The sequence below is a fragment of the Pongo abelii genome, chromosome 1, assembly GCF_028885655.2.
Source record: "Pongo abelii isolate AG06213 chromosome 1, NHGRI_mPonAbe1-v2.0_pri, whole genome shotgun sequence".
Lineage (NCBI taxonomy): Eukaryota > Metazoa > Chordata > Mammalia > Primates > Hominidae > Pongo > Pongo abelii.
Window position 1 is genome coordinate 52,088,405 of NC_071985.2, and position 21,873 is coordinate 52,110,277.

The 21,873-nt window shown below is 33.7% G+C and overlaps 1 protein-coding gene across 3 annotated transcripts in view; it reads left to right on the forward strand.

The window, feature by feature from the left end:
- Positions 1-21,873, forward strand: part of DENND1B (DENN domain containing 1B) — a 265,750-nt gene that overhangs the window by 227,250 nt on the left and 16,627 nt on the right. For all 3 annotated transcript variants that reach the window (XM_054523755.2, XM_024234528.3, XM_024234539.3), the window contains 3 exons: positions 520-588; positions 5,128-5,184; positions 6,070-6,177. In XM_054523755.2, coding sequence (XP_054379730.1) covers positions 520-588; positions 5,128-5,184; positions 6,070-6,177 — 234 coding nt within the window. The remainder of the gene's footprint in view (positions 1-519; positions 589-5,127; positions 5,185-6,069; positions 6,178-21,873) is intronic.

Here is a 21,873-nt window from a genome sequence, read left to right on the forward strand (position 1 = left end):
GCTCATTTTGAAAAGCAAGATTTTACTGCCAAATCTTGGTTTTCTTATATTATTTTCCAGAAGAAGAAATTAGGTGGGTTAGTAGGATTTGATGGCAATTTTATAATTTGTGGTAATGTAGTTTTGTTAATATGATTTTTAAATATGAAACTTTCTCCCCCAGACTGAGACTTTATTTGCCCGATATTAAAACAGCTGATAAACTTGTATTTCTTTCTTATTAAGCTTTAAATATATTCAAATTACTAGTCATATTGCTCAAGTCTACCTAAGCTTCAAGGAAGAAATGATTTTTAAGTGATGTATTATATCAACTAAAGAACAAAGTGGAAAGTGTACATTTTGTTTGAAATTATTATAGTACATAGAAACTTGAAAACACTGAACATGAAATAATTTGTATAGGTCTTTAAGTTGTGAGTAAAGCCCTTTTTTAATATGCAACTTACTGTAATACTTTGTTTTCAGGACATTTTAGCTAAAAGTTGTTGGAAATATGTTTCTGTTTTTCTTTTGCAGAAAGGAGGTGCACTGTTCAACACAGCAATGACCAAAGCAACCCCTGCTGTACGAACAGCATATAAATTTGTAAGTTTTTTTGATATTTAAAAATCCTATTTATGAAATTACAAAACATTTTCCTAGATGATAGACATATAAATTCTGAATATTTTCTGTTTTTCTTTTAAATCTAAAAAAAATTTAGGATTAATATTGACCAAAGCAAATTCAATTGTTAAAATTATAACATTGCATGCAGAGGGTAGTTTCTGTTATATAATCTAAAAATGATTCTCATTTTATTTCAAAGCTATCAGCAAAGTTGTGCAGCAAATTGAAACAGTTCTTGATGGGGTACCATTTTGTAAAATGTCATTATTTCATTTAACAACATTTTACATTCTTGCTGCGTACTTGTGGCTCAAGTAGAAAAAAAAAAGAAAAATATAGCGAGGCCTTTTCCCTCAAAGATGCATTGACTGTTTATTAACATTCTTCAGTGAGTCTCCAAGGCAAGCTTGTCCAACCCATGGCCTGTGGGCTGCATGCAACCTAGGATAGCTTTGAATGTGGCCCAACACAAATTCTTTTTTTTTTTTCTGAGACAAAGTCTCACTCTGTCACCCAGGCTGGAGTGCAGTGGCATGATCTCGGCTCACTGTAACCTCTGCCTTCCAGATTCAAGCAATTCTCCTGCCTCAGCCTCCCAAGTAGCTGGGATTACAGGCACCCACCACCACACCTGGCTAATTTTTGTATTCTTAGTAGAAACAGGGTTTCATCATGTTGGCCAGGCTGGTCTCAAACCCCTGACCTCAAGTGATCTGCCCGCCTTGGCCTCTCAAAGTGCTGGGATTATAGGTGTAAGCCACTGCGCCCAGCCCCAACAGAAATTCTTAAACTTTCTTAAAACATTCCAAGATTTTTCTTGGAATTTTTCTTCTTCTTCTTCTTCTTTTTTTTTTTTTTTAGCTTATCAGCTTTTGTTAATGTTAGTGTATTTTATGTGTGGCCCAAGACAATTCTTCTTCCTCTAATGTGGCCCAAGGAAGCCAAAAGAGCATGGACACCGCTGCTCTAAGACTTGCAGAAAAAAATAACGGGAATAATAGTAAGAATAATAAAGTAAATAATAAATGATAAAGTAAAAAAACTCTTTAATATGACAATTAAGACTCTTCAAAACCCAGACCCTTCATGTCTAGTTCCTTTTCCCCCTACTCCTCAGAACCTTCCATATCTCTGAAGATACTTAGCTACTCCTCATTTCATGAATGTAAGATATTCTCCTCTGCCCTTTGATTCTTGCTCAAGCCATTCCTATTAATTGGAATGTCAGTTTCTTGGCCTTTATCCACCAGTCAACACCAGTTCATTTTATAGGACTTAGTTCAGACATTATTTCTCCTGAAAAAATTTTTCTGAACCCTACACAAAAAAAGTTTATATACATATTTTTGTCTTCTCAACCCTACACAAAAATGTTTATATACGTATTTTTGTATCTGAAGGACCTTCTGTTTCAACACTTGTGTTGTCTGTGTACATTTCTCTCTTAATACTAGTCTAGTACCTTCTCAGGAGAGAAGCTAGTGGGTTGTGTTCAATAAATTTTTAAAAATTCAATAGGTCAGATATTTTATATTTCTAAAAGTATTTAAGGCAAGGGTTTTGATTTTGTAAGAATTTGTCTTCAAAAGCTTTTCTTGGTAAATGAGTTGATGTGATTGAATTAATAATAAAATAGTATATTTTGATAAAATTTTAGAACTTCTGTTATTCCTTGACTTAAAATTGTGATATGAATATGGCCACCCTTTCTGTTTAAAAATTCCATTCAAATATTAAATTTTATAGTAGAGAAGCTAATCTATAGAGTTGATTAAACAATACAGTCCAAAAATTATAATTATTTGATCCCTAACCATAAAGCCAAAGTAAGACAAGGTTATCATTTTCCCTTAGAAACCTCAGCCTCTGTGTTTTGTTTGGTTGTTCTATGGCTTTCCTAGGAAACGTCTCTGGTGGTTTAAGTGCAGTTTTTGAAGAGATTTTTTTTTACAATGAAATAGCACACAACTACCATGTGAAAAAGCAAAGTAATGTTGATCCTTGTTTCTCACATTCATTTAAGATTCTAAAAATGGTTTCACAGTCAATAGCCCTTCATTTTCTTCTGGAGCAGGCAGTTGAGGGTTTTTTTTTGGCTTAGAGAAGTTGTATTGTTTTGCCAAATATGTGTCTTGCCTTAATTTCACTCACATTTTTCACAAAAGCACAGCAATGAAGCAAACATGTCCATAACCCTATTCATTATTTTAAAATTTATCATTCTAATCAGTGGAGTATTTTACTTTGAACCCTTCTCTGCAAGGAAGTAAAATCTTTTCAAATTAAAAATTCTATTCTTTGGGCCAGGTGCTGTGGGCTCACACCTGTAATCCCAGCACCTGGGAAGCCAAGGCTGGTGGATTGCTTGAGGTCAGGAGTTTGAGACCAGCCTGGCCAACATGGTGAAACCCCATCTCTATTGAAAATACAAAAATTATCCAGATGTGGTGGCATGCTCCTATGGTCCCAGCTACTTGGGAGGCTGAGGCAGGAGAATTGCTGGAGCCTGGGAGGTGGAGGTTGCAGTGAGCCAAGATTGTGCCACTGCACTCCAGCCTCGGCCACAAAGTGAGACTCTGTCTCAGAAAAAAAAAAAAAAGGATTCTACTCTGGAGGATTATTCCCTAAATTAATTTCTGGTGAATTAAGATCTTTAGAATATACCTAATCACTTTTATCATTTATCTTGTGATCATATCATCCCTGAATCAAGAGGTTTGGGGCAGGTAAGTCAGTCATTCTGTGACCTTTGTAGTTGTATCTAAAACTGATCTTTCCAGACTGCTCATTTTCTGAAATCCGTACTCTGAAATTCCTTCTTTGACCACAAATTGCTATGAGTAAAACTCCCAATTTCTGTTCTGTGGTATAACAGAATTTACTTACCTTGTTTTCTATAGACAGTAAATTTTTCAAAAGTAGGAATCATGTTTTTACCTCTATCTCATTTATTCAATAAATTATTTGAGTGCCTATCATGAACTAGGCCTTATACTCATCATTGGAGTTATAGCAGAATGTGAAGGTACAGTAAGAGATACTGTCCCAACTTTTATATTTGTTTTACTATCACTTTGCTCTGCACTTTGAACATACTACAGAAATACTGAATATGTGTTTGTCAAAGCAAATAATGATTCCATCCTGTTCTTATAACATTTTTATATATTTTTATAGTTAAAATTTTTTTCCTATACTTTTCATGCATATGTTTTTCTATGCTGATAGGGGCCAAAAAGAAAACTAGAGTTATCATACACACTTGTATAAATTTAAGAATAACAGCAAAGTGGAATTCATATTTTACTTAGCTAAATGGTTTTCAGAGTCATCTTTCTCGTTAGGTCTCCATTTTAAATTATTAGGTCTCCATTTTAAATTATTACCAAAGCCATTTGCTTGGAGCATTTCTCTGGAGAATACTTGCATTTTGTTAAGCTTCAAATTGGTAAGTTGAAAAGGATAGAGAGAACGTATATCCTGTCATCCAGGTAATCTGAAGGAAGTCAGAGGAGGACATAGGACAACAATTATTTTAATGAATCAGTGCACTATGGAATTATAGAACCATGGAAGAGACTGACACTAGTAGCTTCAACTCTGTATACTAAAGAGCATCTGAAAAGATTAGTGTGATCAAGTGAATTCGAGGATAGTTAGCTAGATTACAGTCTCCCTGAGTCACTTTCCTTATTTTAAAATGTGATCATAGTAGTACTAATCTTAACAGAATTGTTGTGATAACTACCTAAGATAATGCATGCTAAGCACCCAGCACAAAGTCATATATTTAGGAAACAAAATAAATATGAATTCCTTTTCTCTTCTTTTTCACCTTTGCCACTGTGAGTAGGAATTTCTAGTGGAACAAAGGCTAAGGCTTTTATGAAAGCCCCCAGTTGTCTTTAGTTAATTTATACCCCACAGGAATCACAGCAGGATGTGAGAAACTCAAATGCTGGGGCCAGGTTCCCTGTGAAACATGAGGATAGCTTTAAATTGTTAAATGACTTTTAATTTTTACCAGAAAAACTATATATGAAATACCATTACATTAAGATGGCTCTGCTAATAAAATTCTGTGTCTGCCTGTAAAAGCTCTTAATAAAGCTTTGTAAAATTGCCAGAGTTTCTTCAAGTTCAAACATCTACCCAAATAATTTGCTGCTGGGATGTACTTTCTCTGTTCCTCCAGTTTATTACAGTTTTAACATTAGTAATCTGGTTTATTCCTTTTGTGTTCTTTATAGTTTAGGGAACAAAATAGTCTAAATGTTAGCCTTCATATGATACTTGTATACAAAGAAGAGACTAATGGTTTTACCAACTGATTTAGGTGTAATAAAATAGTAGGTGATATGTGTATCCCTGAAAATAGAGTGTTAGATTATAATCTGTTCTTTTTCTAAATCATATGAACAGTTAGTAATTGTCATTCAATTTGATCTTGTATACTTATTCTTTAAATAGTAATGGAACCATCCTGAGCCAGGCACATTTATTATCATTTTCTAGGCAAAAAATCATGCAAAGCTGGGACTAAAGGAAGTGAAGAGTAAACTAAAACACAAGGTTTGTCATATTCATTTTTTTCCATTTTACCTTGATTCTTGTATTAGTTTGAGGTTTATACTTACAAATTAGAAATTTGTGTTTTTAATGACATTTGAAATATGCTTAGCCCTTTGTTCAAGAATGTATTTTTTATACAAGCCCTCTGGCAACTATCTGCTATTCTGTATGCATTCACCAAATAATCTCTTTACTCTTTGAATATTTTATCACAGAACTATGGAAATCTTCAAAGATGTTTTAACAGGATGTATGTTTTCATAAAGTTAATTGCCTTGATATCACAATTGAAGTTCTTGCTTTATGCTAAGAATTTTTTTCGAAGATATCTTTTGTGTAGAAGTAACCCAGGAATGCCATCATTTGTTTTGATAGTCTCATTCCAATAGTAGTTACTTTAAAATGAAGAATGTTCTTAATTTACAAAATATTATGTATGTATTTAAGCTATGAATATTGCAGATATGTAAATGTGTGTATATGTGTGTTGATTTTAATTTGTATTTTCGCAGATTTTATTATCAGTTGTTATGTTTTGAATTTTTACCTTTGGAGAAAACATACTACTTAAATCTTCCAGTGTAGTGATAGCAAATTATCTTTATATAAGTTTTATTCAGATTATTCAAAGTAATCAAAGATTTTTAATTATTTTTATTAAATTAAATTTATCAATATAAATAATATCATTAACCTTATTTAATTAAATTTCTTAATTTTGATTATAGAAAAATGCATTTTCTTCTTAAATAGATTCTTTACACTTAAAGCTGAAGTGTTATTTTGCTACTTGTATGTATATCAGATACTTTGTTTATTAATCTAATACGTTAGTAATAAAAGGAGTACTTTACAATTATTGCTGGTATATTTTTTCATGTGTAGGAAAATGAAGAAGATTATGGGACCTGTTCTAGTTCTGTACAATATACACCAGTTTACAAGTTACACAATGAAAAGGGAGGAAACTCAGAAAAGCGTAAGCTTGCTCAGGTAAGTAAGGTTATTTACTCTTCATTCCTCCACATTCTCAAATTATATAATTCCAATAAATTATTTAGGAACAATTTGGATCCATTAATTTTGTTTATCTTATAAGAAAACCTGCAGTATTGGTCAAGGGGAGGAGTAGGTGGAACCTGGGAAGGCTACAAGGGGATTGAGAGTCAAATGTTTCAGATATCAGTTTCTACATTCTTTGTTAGCCCATGCCCTCATAGATCTCATAGTCCAGTGAGGGAAAAGACAATTGAATGTGTGATTCTTATAGAGTGTGAATAGCTTGATGATAAACTGGAAGTCATAGGATTCCTTTACTACAAAAATAAAATCAATCTTATAGATGGGTATTTGGCCATTAAAATAGTCTATAGAAATTAAAATCTGAACTACTATAAGTCTAACCTTTTCTAAAGTTAGATTATTTTATTTGCTATAAATATTTAAAGCTTCTTTTTATATGCTGATGCTACTTAAAATATTGTTTCAAGTGACAAGAGTGTTCAGAATCATAGCTATAAGTGTTTCTGGTTTTTTTTTTCATAAGTACATTTATGAAGGCTCTAACTAAACAAAATTAGTATATACCAAATCGTATCTTAAGTGGCCTTAGAAAACTAGCTTCAAAAAAGAATTCTTGAGTGGACTCTAGCTACAAAATTACAGAACTGGAAGTGGCTGCAAAGCTTCATTTATAACAGTTGCCAAGGTTTGCAGATGAGAAAGTTGATAGCTAGAATGGTCGCAACACTTGCCATAAGTCTCATAACTGATCAGTGGCAGAAGGAGGCGAAAACCCATCTCTGATGCTCAGTTAGCTTTCCTGGATAGCCAGGCACCGCAGAAGTATACATGGCCATAAGGTGCTTCCATGGGTCTTTGTCTTTGAGCCCATTTTGTGCTGCTGTACCAGAATATCTGAGGCTGGGTAATTTGTAAAGAACAGAAGTTTATTTCTCACAGTTCTGGAGGCTGGAAAGTCCAAGATCAAGGCACTGGCACCTTATGAGGTCCTTCTTGCTGTGTCATCCCATGGTGGAAGGCAGAAAGGCAAGAGAGATGAGGGGGCCAAACTCACCCTTTTATAACAGCACAAATCCCACCCAAGAGGGTGGAGCCCTCATGGCCTAATCACCTCTTGGAAGTCCCGCTTCTTAATACCATTACAATGGCAATTAAATTTCAACATGATATTTTGAGAGGACAAAATTCAAACCGTAACAACAGTCTTTAAGAATGGGAAAGGATAGTGAAGCTGTACTGAAACTCCAGGCCTTTGTAAAAAAAATAAAAAATAAAAATAAAAAATCCCATTAATTCAGTCATTCATCAACACTATATGCCAGACACTTTTCTAGATACCAGGTATATATAAAAGGAAAACACAAAAATTCTCTGCCTTCATGGGACTATTTTTCTAACATACGTAGTATTTCTTTCTGATTTATTCATTTATTAAGCTGATATTTTCACATTAGAGTTGTGTAATTGTAGCGTACTGACAGTCAATACTGATTGTCTGTTCTAAAATAAGCCCTTCAATAAAATAATTATTCCAGAAGTCAGAAACCTTTTCTTGTTACTGCTGTTAACTGGAGAACATTTATTAATGTGTGAACTAATAATGGATTTGCTATTGATTTTTCTGTTGTTTTTTTTCCCACCACTAATATGTTCAATTCTTGTCTGTTTTCAAGCTTTAACATCTCAAATACTGTTGTAAAATGTTTACTGGCTTAATATTGGAGCATTTAGGTTATCTTTACCATGGCGAGTAGATTTTCTGTGAAAAAGAATATGAGATCTTTGTTACCTATAGGATACTTTAAGATGTAAAAAAAAATGATTTATATTGGAGAAACACGTTTCCTAAATATTAGTTTCAAGTTACGACAACTACTATTAGCTCCTTATATTTTAATTAATTTATTTTTCATTACAAGTTGATGGTTTATAATTATACAAATTTATAGGGTCTAAAGTAATGTTATGATTCATGAATGTAATGTGGAATAATTAAATAAAGCTAGTTAACCTATCCATCACCTCAAATGCTTAACATTTTTTTGCGGGAAGAACATCTGAAATTTACTCTCTAGCAATTTTGAAATGTACAGTATTCTATTATTAATTATATTCACCATGCTGTAAAGTAGATCTAAAAAAAAATTTTAAAGTCTTCTTTCCTTTAACATGCATAGCATTTTTATGATAATGTAATTACAAAATACATTACTGATTTCTGTTTTTGTTTTCTGTTAACTTCTAGAGACAATTTCTTTTTTTATTATATATATTTAACATGTATAACATGATGTTTTGATATATGTATACATAACGAAATGATTACTACACTCAAGCAAATTAACACATCTATTATCTTACCTGTTTTTTTGCAAAGTAAGAACACCTAAAATCTATTCTCTTAGTAATTTTCTAGTATACAATACAGTATTATTAACTATAGTCCTCACACTGTACATTCTAATAGAGAAAATTGTATTAGGTTACGGAAAACCTTATAGAATAATGGGTTCCATTCAGTGTATACTTATACTAAGTCTTCAGGGCTACTATTTATTATCATTAATTCAGTTATCTGCATTGATTGGCATTTTATGGTTTACAGTAGACATGACAGCAATAACTATAGCAGGAATTGAGAGGAGGAGGGCTTATTCTTTAAGAATTCTAACATGATTTTCCTACTTGCTGTATAGGAATGTGTTAAACGTACATGTTTAGAATTGTGATGCAAATATTGATAATATCTGAATAACAATCTTTAGTTTTCAAATGATAAATATCTGAGTTTCAGGAAACGTGTATACCCAGTATATATGTTTCTTTTTATTCATTATGTGTCCCATTATATAAATAGGTAAATATATTTGTGTGTTGTATATATCTTTTTTTTTTTTTTTTTCCTCTGAGTCGGAGTCTCTCTCCGTCCCCCAGGCTGGAGTGCAGTAGTGGGATCTCGGCTCACTGAAAGCTCCGCCTCCTGGGTTCACGCCATTCTCCTGCCTCAGCCTCCCAAGTAGCGGGGACTATAGGCACCCGCCACCACGCCTGGCTAATTTTGTTTTTGTATTTTTAGTAGAGACGGGGTTTCACCGTGTTAGCCAGGATGGTCTCGAGCTGCTGATGTCATAATCTGCCCACCTCGGCCTCCCAAAGTGCTGGGATTACAGGCATGAGCCACTGAGCCCGGCCTGTGTTGTGTATGTCTTAGTAGCAACATATTTAAGAGTTCATATCCTGTCTACTGATATCTATTATAATTTAGTATTTTGCTTGCCTTTTTTTCTATAATTGAAATTTGATTTTTTAGTTTCAGATTCACATATGTATTTAACAAAGAGCTAAATTTTGGGCCCCCTAGCAATTGTTTTCTGCTACATTTCACCCTTAATTTTTTTTTCCCAAGGCTTCCAGAGTCCATGCTATCTTGCATTACTAATGTTACTTCTTTGAATTGATGCTGAGTTTGTTACTACTTTGAAATGATAGCCAATTGGTGGCCAACAGTTTATTTATAAAAGCAGAGCAGGGTACGTTTACATTGAAATTATCATCAAATCCTTGATTTTAATTATTTAGTTTTAATAGTGTTAGCAAACTCACAAATTAAATAATATCAATGCCTATAAGGCTATAGGCATTCTTTAGGACATCTAATTGCAGGAATATATCTAGGCTTCTGGTAGGATTAGAACTAGGAAATGGAAAAAGTAATCAGGGAAGAATATCAACTTCTCTCCCTACTCATCTCATCTCATCTCATATCTCTCATCTCATCTCATCTCATCTCATCTCATCTCTCTATCTCTCTCTCTCTCCCTCTCCCTCTCTCCCTCCCTCTCTCTCTCCCTCTCTTCCTCTCTTCCTCTCTCCCTCTCTGTCCCTTTTCTTCTTCCTCTTCTTTTCTCCATCTTCCTCCCTCTCCCCTCCCCTGTTCCTTCATTTTTCTCCTCCCCTCCCACTCCCCCTTTAATGCTTGGCCTGTTCTTTCTGCTTATTTGTTCATTGTGTATTCTGTAGACTGGTTTTCTCAGCTTCTCTGTGTCCTTGACACAGATCTTATAGGCCCTCAATTGAAGCAGCCACTAGAAATGGATAATAATTCTAGAATCCAGTTTCTTAAGGAAGAATGTAATCAGCTCACTTGGACCAGGCATTAATCCTTGGTTCGATAAACTCCAGCCAGAGAGGCAAGGAGAGTACCATGTTACCGAGGACACAGGAAGGGCAGTAGGGGTGAGTGGGATGAACAAGGGAAACAGTTCTCAGAGAAGTGGTTTTAAGGACTGTGACAATATCTCACAAGATGTCTACTGTTTGTAATTGCTTCATACTATTTTGCTTTTCAAGGTTTCATTTACCTGCAGTCAGTGTGGTCAAAACATATTAAATGAAAAATCCCAGAAATAAATAATTCATAAACTTTTAATTACATGCTGTTCTGAGTATTATAATTGTTCTTTTTCAGTATCAGTTATTGTTGTTAATCTCTTACTGTGCCTCATTTATAAATGAAACTTTATCATAGGTATGTATGTTTAGGAAAAAACATAGTTTGTATAGGATTTGGTACTAACTGTACTTTCAGGCACCTAGTGGGGATCTTGGAACATATCCCCCGTGGGTAAGGGGGAACTGCTGTAATGCTATTTGCCAAAAAGTCATATTTGCAAAATAAAAAAAACAGATCTGCATTTTTAAATGCCTGGATGCTGGGAATTTGTACCACAAATCTGGGGTTTGATAAGTTTAACGTCAGCCTACCCTAATGGATTGATGTTGCCTTAATTCTCTCCTGAGAATTGAGCCACTTACACTACCAAAAAAGGCTACAGGTGGAAATGAATTTAGGGTACTATATTTGCACATTGGGCAAGGAAACCAAAAGGCATCAGCCATACTCTGCTGCCTTTTCTTTGCAGTCTGATATTGCAGAAGCTTCTTTGGTTCGCTTTTTTGGAGATAATCCAGCCCTATTGATTTAAGTGAAATATGATACAGTATGTTATGGAAGAGGCAGAAAGCTGATGCTAGAGCCACGGGCATACTGTCGTATGATGATTACCAAATCCAGGAATTCTCTTACTCCTGACTCTCCAAGTATAATAATATTGGGATCTGAGCATATTAAGATTTTCAACTAAATATGTAATATTTCTAGAAATATTTGGATGTGGTTAAAGGCAGTCTAGTTATCAATATGTATGTCAGAGAAACATGTCTATTCATTTATATTCTACCTATTTCCAAAAATACTTTAATATCTTACAAAGAACCATAAAAAGATTAAACTGTATTAAAATTAGGTAAGTTTTAAGGCAGAGAAAATGTTAAATGTAGTAAGAAGCTGTTAAGGCCTATTCCCTGCACAGCCAAAAAGAAGAGAAAAGCACAGCTACATGATGCATAATCCGCAAAGTTTTGGTTTTTAAAAAGTTGCTTATGAATTACCCAATCATTCCAAAGAAATAGGGTAGATGTTTTAGATCCACAAATCTTTTCAGTGTCACAAGAGCTCACATGCTGGTGGAGGTACCTAGCAGAGGCAAAGACTTTTGTTTTGGAAGACAGAAATTTAGTTTTCTTCATTTAGTCTTTTCTGTGCCGTTTCTATTATTTGAAATGCTCAGTCTCATTAATACCTCTCTCAAAGACAGCTTAGTTTACTAGCTGTTGAACCTCATTAAAAAAGGTGAAAACAGGTACAAGTGGAAATAAAATACACTCTTTTCTTCCTACTGTAAGGCTACTGAAGAGTAGCGTCACTGTCTTGTTAGAACTGGCTCAAGTATCCAAATTCTTTTAAAAGATTTGTTATGTGGTGAATTTAATTGCCTAAAGGCAAATTTCTGCAGGGACCTTTGTGATTTTGTAATCTAGATAATTTTCATGTTCCTACTATTTTTCAAACTTCAATTTTTATACAGTTGAAATAATAGAAAAATGCACTAGAGCAGCCTCAGAAGACCTAGGGAAGATGGACAGTTTTGTGATAACAGTGAGGCTATCTGTGGATGTTTGTATTTACGTGATTCATTTAAAACTTCCAACAATCCAGTCAGGGCAAGAATTATTATCCCCATTTTTCAGATTTAGAAACAAATGGAGACTAATAAATGTGCCCAGAGTTATACAAGTAATAAATAGCAGAATAGGAATTAAAAAGCAGGCAGACTGATTCTAGAACTTAGGTACCTAACCACTATTATCATGCCCTTATGTTGGGTGGAGTGATTGTAGAAGAGGGATAGTTAGAAATAAGGATATGGAGTTTAGAGCCAGACAGAACTTAACTTTGAAAAAGGTACTAGGATTTAACATTGAGCAAAACAAAATATCCCTAAGCCTTAATGTTTACATTTGTAAAATAATAATACAGGTTATTTTCCCAGGATGCTATAGGCATTATAGATAATGTATATAAAATATCTGCCACATAATAAGTACTTGATAATTGGTAGCTGTTTGTTTATGGTTACCGTATCATATATCTTGAACTCCAGGCCTCTGTAGCAGTGGCACCATCTGATTTCTCTCTTGGCAGTTGTAGTCCAGGATCACTAATAATCTCTAATCACTAAAGTAGTTAGGACTCCTAAAATTATCCATCTTCATTCTAAGTAGGGATGACCATAGATCCCAGTATATGACTTGAATAGAAATATAAAACTTATTGTACCAATAAATATCTTATTTATAAGTTTATAAGACCTTGAGTATGTCATTTTATTGTGAGTAAAATTGAGTATAGTCTTCACTCATCCTATTCCTAGTCCATTTGATTATTCATTTCAGAAGTGGATCTCAGTTGTCTAAAGAACATTTCCAGTTTCCAGCTAGACTTGTCAGTGAGAGACTTTATTTTCATCTGTTTTTCAAAAGATGAAAATGGGATTATGATCATTTAAATTCCAAGAATGTATTTTAAAGTAAAACATTATGAAGTTTTACAATCTGTGTGCTGTAGAAAAGAACAAAGTTCTAAGCCTGTGTTTTAAGCTTGTTTTCCATTATTTAGCTTATCTTTGGAATAGATTGTGAATCTATAGTCCACCTCCAACAAATAGTAATTTGTGTGCTGGTCTGCTAATTAGTATGGCTATTGCTCGTTTTGTTGATGAGGCTTAAATAAATGTCAAGGGTACAGCCATGAAGATCTCCCAATTAGGCTCCACATTTGTAAAACCCAACCCTTTTCCCTTTTGTGTAAAGATGACAGTTCCAACAGCAGCCCCAGCCTAACAGGACTCCAGGGAAAGGATCCTTCTCTGGTTTTATTGAAAACAGGGCCAGTGAGTCCATTGAGAATATGGCCACTGGTCATGGTGCAGAACAGTCTTAATCCTACGTACTTATGTTCTTTCATCAGTTTTATTTTAGAACAGAATACTGGAGACTTAGTGAAAAATATAAGACAACATAAATCTATAATCTGAAATTATGTTTAAAAATACTTACTTGTAAACATTTACTAACATTTTCTTTTCTAAGAATAAGAAATTTCTTTAAATAATATGTAAAATTTATATATATCTAAGATATTGCTCCATATTAGCCATGTGTGGCTTAGTCTAGCAGTTATAATGTGTATGTTTCTGTGTGTCTTCATGAGACTCACAGACACCTCAACTATACTAGTGAAGAAGCATGAGAGCTAAGCTGTATTACAAGTCAACATTAACAGATGGATGGCCCTAAGCAAGGCAAAATCACAACAAAACCTAGGGAAAGTGGGGGACTGAAGCTTTTTGTTGTTAAGCCCTATTAAAACCCTGGCACTCGCACACGTACACACACACATACACCCACCCACACACGTGTGCGCACACACACACATACATATATATATATATATATATATATATATATATCACTCTTAACTATTTCATGTCTGGGACAAATAGCAATCTTTTTAGATTTTCATCCTCCAGTTAATTATGTAAAAACAGCATGAGAAAATGAGTGGAAAGTTATTTTTCATTTGCAGTGTGATACAAAGCAGTATGCTTCTTGATAAATACTCTCACTTGGAATGTTACCCAAATAAAGTGTTTACAAATAGAAATATGTTTAATAGTCACAATTTCTACTATTAGACCAAGCACTATTAAACTGGTGGACGTTTATTTTACTTAATATAGTCACATACAGACTAATAGTTTGAGGTATAAATAGTTATCTTTTGAAGGCACAAATAAGAATGTTTTAACCATAAAATATAATCTGTGATTTTATATTTTTATCCATTATGCGAGGTGATATCACACTTAAAAATGAAACTTTTTGTCTTTTTGAATCTTTATGTATTTAATGGTTTATAAAATATTCTAATGGATTTGTGGAACATAGCACAATAGCTATGAGTTCATTTTATAGTTGATGAGTAACATACTTTTATATTTTAAAATATGCTCAGAAGTCATGTATACTTATATGCATGCAGAGACTTACAAGTAAAGCATTTCAAAGCCATGTTTTGATTGAATAGGGACTTAAGAGAAATCTCAATATGTTAGCATCTTATTTAAAAATATGAGCAATCAAATAGTTTATTTTTATATATAATAAATGTCATATTTTAAAATGCTGCAGATGAAATTTTCTGTGAAACTTATAAGAAAAGGTAATATCTTAGGTTCTCTTAATTACTTATTTCCTAAGCATAAGAAAAGATGGGATGTCCACACCTAGTAGGGTGTGGTTTATAGTATTGTATTTATGAAACACTTTTATTCATAGGAATTCAATGGACTCTGGGAATAAAATGAATGTAATTAAATACAGTGTTTCTTGTTCGGATGATGTAATAGATTTCGGAAAACTCTATACTTGTTGGGATCTTTGGAAAAATACTATCTATTGAATAGTTTGCCTTACTGGTCAGGAAAGAAATGGTGTACTTAGTGTTTATAGAGGAAAGTAACCACTTACTTTTGACCAAGAAAAAAAGTGATTGTAAATCCAAAAAAGAAAGATAGTTGTTACCTGGGGTGGGGGTGGGGCAGAAAATTGGGAAGAATACTTTACTTTGTAAAATAAACGTTTACAAAATAATACAAATAATTGAATCAAATCATGATAAGCAAGACAATCTTTATTTTTATCACTGTGTAATTTGGCTCAGTATTAAGAACACTATTATCAAGCTGAAATGTTAAAGTAATAAGAAAATATTATAAAACTTCAAGCGATAGGCCGGGCACAGTCGCTCACGCCTGTAATCCCAGCACGTTTGGAGGCCAAGGCAGGCGGATCACTTGAGGTCGGGAGTTCGAGACCAGCCTGGCCAACATGGAGAAACCCCATCTCTACTAAAAGTACAAAATTAGCCAGGCGTGGTGGTGCATGCCTATAATCCCAACTACTTGGGCGGCTGAGGCAGGAGAATCACTTGAACCTGGGAGGCAGAGGTTGCGGTGAGCCGAGATCATGCCAAACTCTGCCTCAGAAAACAAAAAACAAAAAACCTTCAAGTGATCAACTCTTTTGAAATAAATTAAGTGAATGTTCTTCTTTTAACACACGTCCATGTCCATAAAAAAAATACTGCCTAAATGAAAACACATTTTAGCAGTCAGCATTCCAAAGATATATATAGTCTAATTATATTAATACTAATGTCAATAATTTATAAAATTGATCTTTTGAGTTCACTTTGAAAAATACGCCCTCCATATTGTTAATGTGAAAGAAAGTTACTTTTCTCTTTTTGTTTCTCTGTTGAAATAATACTAATTTCCAAAATATTAAATGTGATTATAATTAAATGTTTGTTTTAAATCAGTTATGGATTACAAGGGTGCCCTCTAGTGGACATTATGTAGTACTTTCCTTAAAAGAAGATACACAAAAAATTTTTTAGCGCCTTTCAGAATAGTGTGTCTTTTAGAAACACAACAGGATACACATTGAGACATTTATATTGTCATAAGATTATTCAAGAACATAATTCTATCAAAGAAATAATTCAAAACCAGCTCCTTTCAATAACTTGCTTGGACTTCATTTTTAAAATGTTTAGCTCTGCTGAACAACACCTAGTATATTAATAACATATAATGGAAAATAATCTTTTTATGTGAGCATGTTCAGTATATATTTTGAGACATTTTAAAGTTGACATGTACCTTAATGTTATAATTTTACTCTTCAAATTTATTGCCAGAAATGACTGTCATTTATTACAATGTCTTGAAACAAAAACAAAGGTACTCAATTTCTCCATTTAGTAAATCTAGTGAATATTACCATTCTAGACTTTACATCAGTAATCACATCATTAATATTTTTTCCTCCCTATATTCTGTCCTATTTGACTTTGTTTTTTCCTGTTGCCTTTTTTGTTTGTAAGGGGTCTTGATAAAATTAACAACAGTTCTCTATTCCAAAAGTGCCTACCTTTTGTAAACAAATTATTATTGTTTTCCAAGAATCTTAGGATAAAGAAATGCCCATTTTCTTTTGGTTTTGAATATAGAGCTGCTTTTAAAGTTTGTCAGAGATCAATGCTGGTGTTGATGAAAGGTAAAACTAGTCTTTTCTTTGTAGGGCTACTGCTGCTGCCTATTAGTGTCTCCTAAGAGAAAGGAATTTTCAGAAATGTCAATAGATCTCTAACTATGGGGGTATAATAGGATCTTATAATTTGAGCTGGATTTGTATCTGCTACACATTGTTATATTTCCTAACATGTTTTCCTAACATAAAACACTAGAATAATACATAAATATCTTAAGTTGGCCTGTGCGCCCATACTAATTACAAAATAGGACTATGTTTTTCAACCTTCTCTGAAGTTCTTTATGGCTTTTCTAACATATGAATAAAATACCAGTTATTTCACAGATCTGTTTTCTTTTTGCCTTTATTAGTGTCTTTGATGTTTATAGTAAATGCTTTTGAAAACTAGTATTATTTGATTCTGAGACCAAAATGTAATTGCAATTTCTGTTAAGACCTTTGATTCATTTAACACCAGAAGCATTTTAATACTCTACTTATGTGTGATTCCACACATACACACACATTTATGCTCATTATGTATTAATATGGTAAATCTGAGAAATAAAATGCAGCTATAATTATTTTACTAACAAATAGTTTAACCCTTAGCTATATATTTTTTGAAAACGTAATTTACTAAGGTGATTGAAAATAATATGGTTCTTTTCTTCAGTACTGACTTTTAAATTATTTATCCCAGCTAGAAAAGTCATCTTCACATTAGTTAGTGAGAGGAACTGAATTCTGTGTCTTATTGAAAATACAGTAGACTTGTCATGTATTAAGAAACCTTTTTAAATGTTGAAATATTTAAACCCTGTCAACAAAAGTGAAATTGCAAATAGCTTACCATTTATCAAAGGGTTACTGACTTATTTATTTTGTTTTGAGAATACTATTTAATAGTCTTATAAAACTTGTATTTGCACTGATCAATAATCTCTTGGTCCTGAAAAGTTACTGCAGGGTCTTTGGTAGAATTTGCATTTTCAAATATTAAAGACCAAAAAAAAAAAATGAAACAATGTATTTTAAAAATTTAAAATTGATATAATTATTTGGCATATGAACTGTCTTTAAAAGTTGGCTAAAAGTATTAACAGTTCACAACCATACTACATACTACATATAAACACAGGTAAATAATGAGACCTCCTGTGAATACAGGACCTTTCTTCTACCTATTAACACACTTCAGTGACAGACAGTCTTTTAGAATCCCTGATATAGTGTTGCCATTGAATGGGTTTTTATGTAGTTTCTGATTAACAATGGGGAAATGAATTATAAACTACTGCATTTCTGGGATCTTTTAGATAGAAACTAAACTTCCTAATCTGTGTTCAGTAAAATCAGACTGTAAAGGGGTCAGTTACGATTTCTCATATTCTCTCTAAAATCTAATATGCAGATTTCTTTAGTCAAATTCTAGAACAGACCCTAACTTAGCATTAATAAGCATTTAATGCAATGTGAACAGAATGGACATACCATAATGGAGAGTCTGTTTAATTCAGTTCAACACAACCAGTATCTAGCGTGTGCTGGTTTACAGATTTCAAGATTGTATACCTCCTCTGAACACCTACTTTGTTCTAGGCCTGCTGATCCAGAGTTTTCAAGATCGCTTATCTCCTCTTAACTTACTAAGGACCATTATTTACAAATTCAGAAAGACTTTACTTCATTGATGTTTATTTTTACTCTTCCTTTTTACATCCAACCATCACCCTCATCACTTAATAGAAAGACCCCCTGTGGGAATATAAAGATTCCAGGCTTTGTAGTATAAGAGATCAGGACCAGAACAGTATGCCGCTTGGATGGTATGTGAACTTGAGTAACTTTCCTAACTTCTCTAATCCTCTTAGCCCTCAGATCTATAAAATATTGATAATTATATCCACTTCCATAGAGTTATTGTGAAGATTAGAATTAGTGTAGTGACAGAATTTGTTCTTCCAGCAGTCACCAGAAGTTTCATAAATATTAGTAATATTGTTTATATCCTGTCAACTTTAACAACAACATACCAAAAAAAAAATTAATGAGTGCCAACTATGTGTTGGGAGAAGAATGAATTAGACTGGTTGCTAATATCCCTCAGTTCTTGGATGCTCTGTTTCTTCTTGTTGATTTTTTTGTTTGTCTTATTTTTCCTGCTCTCTTCTTCCTTTGTGTTTCATTTTGAATAATTTCTATTGACCTGTCTTAAAGATCACAGAATCTTTCCTTAGTCTTCCAATGGGCCCATCAGAAGAATTCTTCATGTCTTACATCATTTAAAATTTTTTTTAATCACTTGACTTTAAAAAAAAATAGATTCCATTTCTCTGCTATCATTCCATCTATTCATGCATGTTGTCCATCTTTATTTTTCTTGCTTTTTCATGTCTTGTAATTCTTAATTGAACAACGGACCCCATGTATAGAAAGAGTTAAACAGTATTTACACCCAGAAATGGGTAGAAACAGTTAAATAGTATTTACACCTAGAAACTGGCAGGCTCTTCTTCTATAATGCTGTTTGTATAAGAGGCTGAGTCCATCGGAAGATGAATTGGATTTTGATTTTGTTGATATCATTACCTATAATGGGCTGCTATTATCTTGTGCTTAGAGTAGAGTACTTCTAAAGAAGGTACTGGAAAGCTTTCTCAGTGTTCTTGCTTCACTCTGAGCTATCAGCAGTCCTGGAACCCCTGAGCTATATAGAGGGTTTTCTTTCAATGTTTTTGCCCCTCCAAAGCAGTTAACATCTGTGACTAGTTAGTTGATCCTAGCCTTATGTGTTCCCTATGCTTGTCTTAAGTGGGCCATGCGCCCCCGTGCCTTAGGAGTGGGGCTTTCTTAGCATCCTTCCACTTTCTTTTCATGGCAGAGAAACTTCCTTATATCTGTGATTGGTCTTAAGTGGCTGAGGCTTTTCTGCCCTGCCCAGTGGTAGTAGACCTCTGCTTGGTATCGGTATAGGATTCTGTGCTTAAGAAGGTTTCTTATTCTTCCCTAAGGCAGATAAAGGTTTTACTTCTACATTTCCCCCAGCAGTCTTGGGAGGCAGTGAGTTTGTCAGCAGTTTAAGGCTTTTGTTTTACATAAATGAATGTCCTCAAAGGTCAGTGGGACTTCATGCCTGTCCCTGTGCAGCCTGTCACCTCCTGCAAGCCTGAACCACCAAGGGGAGTGCTTTTCAGTCTCCTGTACTGCTCCCGATTTTTCTTATGAGCACGAGGTAGCAGAGTTACCTCAATTGGAAATTAAATTAAATTTATATATGGAAAAGAGCTTGCGTGTGCAAACTCTTCCTGTCTTTGAGATGCCCAGCTATTCTAAGCTGACATGTTAGCCCATGGTTGGCCTTTAAGACCTTATTGACATTTTAGCAGATTTTTTTCTTACCTGTTTATATGGCAGCTACCTCTTTCCTTGTGCTTTGCCAACAGTGAAGTTAATCCTGTCTCTCATCTCTCCTTGGAGGAGCTTGTAATATATGAAATTCAGTTTACTTGGTTGACTTGCAACACAGGACTCATAGGTTCAAGAAAAATTATGATTTTTTAAAAAGATTATCCACCTTTTTCTCATTGTTAGGATGGGAGTGACATTCTCTTGCTGGTTTTGCCTTCCAAGTTGAAGTGGAAGTGATATTAGAAGCAAAACAAATGAAAAGATATGATTCTTAGTCTCAAGGATTTGGTAAGAGAGGAATGTACTTAAAATTAAACACTGCCTTTATAATGGAGAATATATCAGGTGACAGTTGAGTGGTAGAGAAATAAGTGAATAAAACTGACAAGGAATCTGAAATCACTATGGACTGGGAGAATTGGTAAAGGGTCCTTGAATGTGTTAGGGCCACATCAGAATCTTCCCTAGTGACCTAGTCTCACATAGCAGTCACTTGCTCAAGGAATGTAATTTTGATGCTTGTGTAAAATTTTGTGTCCTTAGTCTAATAATAGCAGCCCTTAATCAACTGAATTCATCAGACTTCACCAAATATGTATCTTGATAATCTTCCAGTTTACCTTTTTGCCCTGACAGGTATGTTTTCAGCATGTTTCGCAAAGTATGTTCAGCTCTTGTCTCTTCATCCTGACATCTCACCTACCTGGAACATTAGTGCTCTTATTATTCTGTAACTACCACCTGCCTTAACAAATGAGGTTTAAAGCTTGCTATTTTTAGAGCTAGCCTTTCTCAGGCTAGTTCTTGGACATCTATTTCTTCTGGGTCTCTCTGGACTTATTTATCTAGCATAGTTATGATGAAAACAGTTGTGTTCATGAGTCAGAACACTTGGGTTGGAGTCACATTCTGTTGCTTATGATTTACCTCATCTTGCCCAAGTCACTTTGCTTTGTTAATCTTTTGGTTTCTTAATATGTAAAATAGGGAAAATGTTCACCAGATTTGTTGTATAGTAGACATTTAAATGAAATAAAATATAGTACATAAAGTAGCTAACACACTGAAGCAAGTCAATCATGGGTAAGTCTTTTAACTCTGTACTTTAGTTATTACCTATACAGATTAAAACACATCTTTTTAAAGCTCATTTTGAATTATAAACTGCATTTTAAGATGACATTTTAAAATGTCACCATTATAATTCTATATTATTCTTTAATTTATTCACATATTATTTCATGCAGGTATTTTTTTCTTAGGCTACAAAATACATAAGCTTGGGGATTTGTTGTAGACTTTAGATAAGCAAGGTAACACTTCTGGATCTCAGTTGCCTCAAACTCTAAAATGGAGTAGTAGTACAGGTTGTACCTACTTTCAAAAAATTTATGTATTACAAACATCTTAATTTTCTTATGTCTAAAAAGTTATATTTTCTCATTCGTCTGCCTATATCCGTTATTCCTCCCCCTCCCAACCCCCAGGAATTTAAATTTACCCTGCATTTTGCCTTTTTAATATTTGTCTGCCATCTGGTGATCAAAATGGTAACTGCAAGGTTAACAGTCTCCTTGGTGCATCAGGGGAGTGATTTTCATCATTCTATTTTCTGATTTACTTTCTGGAAACCATTGCAGTGAAAAGAAAGATTTATTTTGCTTACTGCAATGAAACTAAACTTATTTCTTGAGATCTCCTCAGACATTAAGTTCTATGATTTTGTGTCTTGGTCCTTCTACCTCTGTCACATTC